We start from the raw sequence: 6,775 nt of genomic DNA on the forward strand, positions 1-6,775 counted from the left end.
ACCTTACGATATGATATAAAGCAGGATAATAGCGCGACTGATCCTGTCTTGCATATTTATAATGCTAACTGGATTCTAGCTTGTATAAGATATATTTAATGTATTTGTCATGCTATTTAGAGAGTTGTCTGTTATTATCTTCGCCTGTTACTCATTATTAGGTTTATATGTATTTTATATTTGCCCGCTTCATTGCGGAAAAAAAACAATATCAAGGCATTGTGTTATGACCACCTTATCAGCATTTGGAATAACTAATAACTTACTTACTTTTTGCAGTTTTACTATTGATTGTTAAATGCACGAAATTACTTCCTGGTCCTGCAATGTTTTCTGCTTCACATATATATATGCCTTCGTCATGACTTTCCGTTTCATCTATAAACAGCGAGGGAGTTTTAAGTGAACCGCCGAAGTATTTGCTATTGTCAATTGCAATTTTACGTTCACATCCTTCTTTTGTCCAAGTGATATCGGATGCTGGTGGTTCCGCATTGACAGTGCATTTCAACAAAACAAGTTCTCCTTCAGTTTTATAGAGTAATTTTGCCTTCATGTTCAGCATTGGAGGACCTAAGATTAATTTTAAACCAATACATATAACATTAATACATTTATCATGACACAAAACAACGCGTCAGTAACATTATTTCTTTTGTTTCGGAACTTATATTGATAGTAGAAAGCTGTTTCTATTTTCTGGTTCTACTTTATAAGTACTTTGTGTATGAGAATAACAGAGACAATTTGGGAAATCATTCGGGAAAAATAGTTGCAATATTTCTCACTTTAATACTCATTTGTCGTGACAAAGATGAAATATCAAATTTAACTTTTTACCTCCTTTTACTTTCAGCTTAGTAGGTGCACTCTGCCGTTTCCCACACAAGTTTGAGACGGTACATACATAGTTGCCTTCGTCATTTTTCTTGATGTCGTTGATTGATAAGTGTGGGTCATTCGGTTTTGATCCTGTATATTTTATCTCGTCAATATCCAGTGCTACGGGTTGTTCCTCAGGTGAAATACGTTGCCAGGAAACTGTTGTAATCCACGGAGTTGCAGATATAGTACACTCCAGCTTCACTTGTTCTCCTAATACGGCAGTATAGTTTCGTTCAGATATTTTGACAGTAGGCAAATCTGAAAATTCACATTTGAAGTATAATTAAAACATTTCCTATATTCTTTGGGTTCAACATGTCTTCGGAAAGCTTTTCATTTTTAGCAGGGTTATTTTTATTGTATAGTTAGTTATGTAGAAGTTGCAAATGAGTGATGGTTGATTCATATGTTTAATTCGAGATAGTACTTTTTTCAAAATGTATCTTTTACAATTTGAAAAAAAATTAAAGTGAGGTAAATGTGATAACCAGCAATCACGAGTTTAGGGAACTGTTTTCTCCTATAACGTTCATATTTGACCTTGAAAACCAAATATCTCCCTTGAAATACAATATGTCTGCTTCCAATGAGAGAAGAAATTGTCATTAATCATGACGTCATGACGTTAGAACGGAATATGACGTTGAAAAGTATAATGGATTCATAATTGAAAAATTGGTCAATGCAATGACGTCAAGGGTACGACCCACTGAGGGGGGGGGGGGGGGTAATCATAAACTTCCAACTGTTTTACTCAACTACTCGTGAGTTAGGAAACCTATAGTGGTTGTGAAAGATAATCAGCTCTAGGCAGGTGACATTTGTTAATATATGTTTTTTGTTTCCCGACCAGACAGGTACAATAAACACATATTACTGGGCTTAAACTTAAGAATGCAAATCCCTTAATTTAAATATGGATTCTGTATCTTTCTATGTGTGGTGGTGGGAGATGTAGCGATTAGAGTTGGTGGTAGTTATCAGTCAGGCAAGTTGGTGTCGGAGATCGAGAGTTGAAGTAAGGACAAAAAACAAAAAGAGAATACCAAAGTGTCAGCAAAACTGTACGACAAACTCAAGTAAAGAAGGACAAATTATGAGCAAAGGACGATCACACTAACCGACTGGATATTTCTCTATGGGATCATGATTGCGACCATAAAACTTGTGCAGTCGTTATCAGCAAGTAACATTTGAAACCCTTTATTGCTAGTTTGTTTGCCAACAGTCGATATCTATCTCGGAAATTATGATATTTGGATCAAGCTCTTGAACACCAAATCAAATGTTGCTTATATCCCCCTTGTTGGGATTTGGAGGATGTTACTGTCAACAAAGGGAAAATTCATGCTTGAAAAGTCGAAATCGTTCCGCTATCTGACAGATTAATGGTAAGCCAAATCTCTACTAAGATTTATTGTTCCTTGCACTCACTAACACGTCTGTCAACGGCTTAATGCCGAGATCCGTTGCAAAGTCTTAAAAATGATCTTTCCAAAACTAATGAATCTTTCAGCAAAGTTTATTTAATCAATTGATTAAAATCTTCTCTTCTCCCAAATATGAAAATGTAAAAAAACGTTCAACACAAAACAGATTGCACTATATGTATACGTCATTGTGTAATACGGATTGGTATCTACGTACGCCTCATAAACAATACCATGTATATTTGCAAAAAACATCAAAGAGACAGCTTTTAGTTTTAGAGGGCAAACAAGTCGATGGGTTGGAATATATACTACAGAAAACGTGACATTCTGGTGAAGTTACCAGATAAAGTAGTCGAAACCTTGGGCGGGCGACAGGCGTCGCTCAGGCGAAAGGGATGTAAGCCCCTCGGTGACCTCATATAGGCAATGTCGCGGGTAGCCGCCGACCCAACGTGGACGAGCTATGGGGATTAGACAGTCTATTGGAAACTATCTATTTTTGACATTGAATCTCACTGACACATGACGCCTGACTGTTATATGCTGCATGTACGAGTATTTCATGAAATACAGTGCAACATTGAATGCGTTACATCCAGCAAATATGTTGTGCATTCACGTCAGGTCATTGGGTACATATCGTTTCGTACAAGACAGTTATGCGAGTTTACACTAGCTTAAGAAACACGAGTCTTACGGTTCTTTAAGCAGCCCACATTTTTTGGATGCTGAGTAATTTGCACTCCCTATGATTGCTACGTATGTGTGAAAAGTCAGAGTTAATGAGTGTCTGAAGCTATTTTTTGGAAATGATAGGTTATAAGTCACGAAATAGTTAACTAATCAAAATGTCTTGTCTCTATTTAGCATACGAAAGCCCTGTGTCCTTTTAATTTGGCACTCGGTCTTGTGCCACTGCAGGTCGGGAATCGAGAACAAAATATGCCTGCTGTTACCCACCGCATGCATCGTTAGAGGCGACTAATGCGGGAATCCTTGTAGAATTGGGAATTTACTTTTGTACTTGTAGACAAAAAAGAACAAAATAAATCTGCTGCAGCCGTTGAAAAATGTGGGATCTTTATATTTCTTACTAAACGTACCTCCAATTGCTTTTTATTTCCTAACTACTTGCTTAGCAATACCTCACCTTTAGTTTTAATGTTGAACGTTCGCCTTAGTGTGGAAGTCAATGGGCAGGGACATACCTAAGTCTTTAAAAATGATAGTTGTTATTCCCTGCTTAACGTTCAGCATTTAGGGTAATGGCAACAACTGGTCCCCACTCTGTCAGTATAATGTGGTCTGGCTGAATGCTGTGCAAGGGGCCTTCAGCATAGTATTTTAGTGAGATAGCACTAAAAAGTTGGCATCAGATCTGCGTTATCACAAGGAGGCAAAAACACGAACAAAACCTATCAAATGCACGCATACACAACAAACATGGAGGCACATTCTTAAATGACCTTGGCTGTTAATTATATTATAGGACCAATAAATAAACCAACCAAAACGCAACATTCGGTCTTGATATCCACGGCACGGAATCATTATGACTAAATGACTTGATCCTAGTATGCTACTGACTAAATATCATCACCCTGGGCATTTTGGTTATTCAGAAGAAGTTGTTTAAAGTTTTTAACATATTTGACCCCTGTGACCTTGAATATGGGTGAAGGTCATTCATTTGAACAAACTTTGTAGCACTTCCTGTCAGCTAGCTACTGGTCAAATATCATCACCCTGGGCATTTTGGTAATTCAGAAGAAGTTATTTAAAGGTTTTTTTAAGACAATTGACCCCTGTGACCTTGAATATAATTGAAGGTCATTCATTTGAACAAACTTGGTAGCCCTTCACCCTAGCATGCTACTGACAAAATATCATCTCCCTGGGCAGTTTGGTTATTGAGAAGAAGTTGTTTAAAGTTTTTTTACATATTTGACCTCTGTGACCTTGAAAATAGATGAAAGTCATTTATTTGAACAAACTTGGTAGCCCTTCATCCCAGCATGCTACTGGCCAAATATCATCACCCTGTGCCTTTTGGTTATTGAGAAGAAGTTGTTTAAAGTTTTTTTACATATTTGACCTCTGTGACCTTGAAAATAGATGAAAGTCATTTATTTGAACAAACTTGGTAGCCCTTCATCCCAGCATGCTACTGGCCAAATATCATCACCCTGTGCCTTTTGGTTATTGAGAAGAAGTTGTTTAAAGTTTTTTTACATATTTGACCTCTGTGACCTTGAAAATAGATGAAAGTCATTTATTTGAACAAACTTGGTAGCCCTTCATCCCAGCATGCTACTGGCCAAATATCATCACCCTGTGCCTTTTGGTTATTGAGAAGAAGTTGTTTAAAGTTTTTTTACATATTTGACCTCTGTGACCTTGAAAATAGATGAAAGTCATTTATTTGAACAAACTTGGTAGCCCTTCATCCCAGCATGCTACTGGCCAAATATCATCACCCTGTGCCTTTTGGTTATTGAGAAGAAGTTGTTTAAAGTTTTTTTACATATTTGACCTCTGTGACCTTGAAAATAGATGAAAGTCATTTATTTGAACAAACTTGGTAGCCCTTCATCCCAGTTTGCCTCTCGCCAAATATCATCACCCGCCCTGGCCCCTAGGGTTGGGGTAGGGATCCCAATTTTACAATTTGGTATCCTCATCTACAAAGGTTGATCTGACCAAGTTTGAAAAAATTCCATCCACTGGTTCTTGAGAAGAAGTTAATTATGTAAAAGTTTACGCACGACGGACGACGGACGACGACGGACGGAAAGTGATTGGAATAGGTCACTTGAGCAAAGCTCAGGTGACCTAAAAATATACAAAGCTTTGTTGGTGAAAACTGTATACGTGATAAAACATCGCTGTAATATGCAAGACAAGTCTTACTTAAGGAAAACTAAAAATGATTAAGAAAATGTAATTAAAACTTGTAACTTGGATCTGATCTGGGATATGGATGCATGAATGTGCTTTCTGGACCTGTGGGTTGAGCAGCAGGTCTATCAGGTAGAGTGTACTGAATGGGAATGTAAAATAGACCCAAGTAATGCCACGTACATCAGGTTTAACAGAATGAACTGATGACACTGACACTGAACATAAAAACATCCGGTATGGTACTTTTTATACCCAATAAGCTAGTAGCTTTAAACAACCTGGCACTGAACTTGTGATAATATACTCAAGAACGAAAGCCGGGCTAGCTACCAACCATATTAGCTCAAAGAAACCTGTGATGAAGACAGCAGGTAGATATACTCTGTAAAAATTGACTCGGTGAATAACGTGGAAATGAAGGGAGGAAACCGCCACTGAACCTATGAAGCAAACAGCAGGTTAGACGGCTGATTAGATCTGCGAGTGTATACTACTAAACAAGCCTACAGTAAGAGGTACACAATAAGTATTAACCTTGTAAACCATGAGTAACAGCATCCCAAATGCCCTGATCACGAGTATAAACAGAATAAACAAGACTTATTGACATCAGCTTTATAAATGAATTGACTCTGTGCACAACGTGCATTTGAAGGAAAAAGGTTGTATGTTACAGAGATATTTTATCCTGACATTTTGACTGACTGAGGTTGTATGTTACAGCGATATATTATCCTGACATTTTGACTGAGGTTGTATGTTATAAATAAATATGATCTTGACATTTTGACTGAGGTTTTATTTTACACTACATGATCCTGACATTTTGACTGAGGTTGTATGTTAAACAGAAAATATATTTAATCAATATTTATTGATCAAAGAATAATGTCACCGGTCCCCATATAACACTGGATCCTTATATTACAAACGCCTGTTTGTAGGAAACGAATCACTATAGTTGATATACGGGCCAAGGTAGAAATTAAACCAGGTATAGATATAACAGGATATAACTAATATTTAAAAAATATTGAGCCCCTTGGCTAGCGCAAGCCAAAGACCACAAAGGATAAAGGAGCGGATTGCTCGGCAAATTTGACATCATATTATTTACACTGATGGACTTACTTCAATGGTCATATTTAGTTTACTGACAAACAATAGATGTGAAGATCAAATATAACACAAGAGGCCCAGAGGGCCTGTATCGCTCACCTGGATACCTAGGCAATCATGGCAAACTATTCTCAAAATGAGATCAAGGGAATAGGCCAGACCCCAAGGCCAATCATTGTAGCATAGCTATATTACATTTTTCATGCCCAGCAATTTTATGTATGGTTATGGGGTGGGGATTTCAACTGTTTCCAAGCTTTGACTCAGAAACTAGGTCCCTAGAGTTGTGGCCAGACCCCAGGATCGATTCTAATATTGTGACTGCATTTGTCTCTTTTTGCCAAGCATTTGTATATATAGTTTTGGGGTGGGGATCTCAACCGTTTCAAAGTTATGACCCAGGGGCCAAGTCTGCAAGGGTGGGGCAGACCCTGGGA

At 37.6% G+C, this 6,775-nt stretch overlaps 1 protein-coding gene across 2 annotated transcripts in view; it reads right to left on the minus strand.

Annotated features, from left to right (window-relative positions):
• The window catches only part of LOC110448362 (roundabout homolog 2-like), a 59,719-nt gene that overhangs the window by 1,144 nt on the left and 51,800 nt on the right, over positions 1-6,775 (minus strand). For both annotated transcript variants that reach the window (XM_021494550.1, XM_021494551.1), the window contains 2 exons: positions 841-1,143; positions 271-573 (listed from right to left, as the gene is read on the minus strand). In XM_021494550.1, coding sequence (XP_021350225.1) covers positions 271-573; positions 841-1,143 — 606 coding nt within the window. The remainder of the gene's footprint in view (positions 1-270; positions 574-840; positions 1,144-6,775) is intronic.

The sequence above is a fragment of the Mizuhopecten yessoensis genome, unplaced genomic scaffold (genome assembly GCF_002113885.1).
Source record: "Mizuhopecten yessoensis strain PY_sf001 unplaced genomic scaffold, ASM211388v2 scaffold4025, whole genome shotgun sequence".
NCBI classification, from domain to species: domain Eukaryota; kingdom Metazoa; phylum Mollusca; class Bivalvia; order Pectinida; family Pectinidae; genus Mizuhopecten; species Mizuhopecten yessoensis.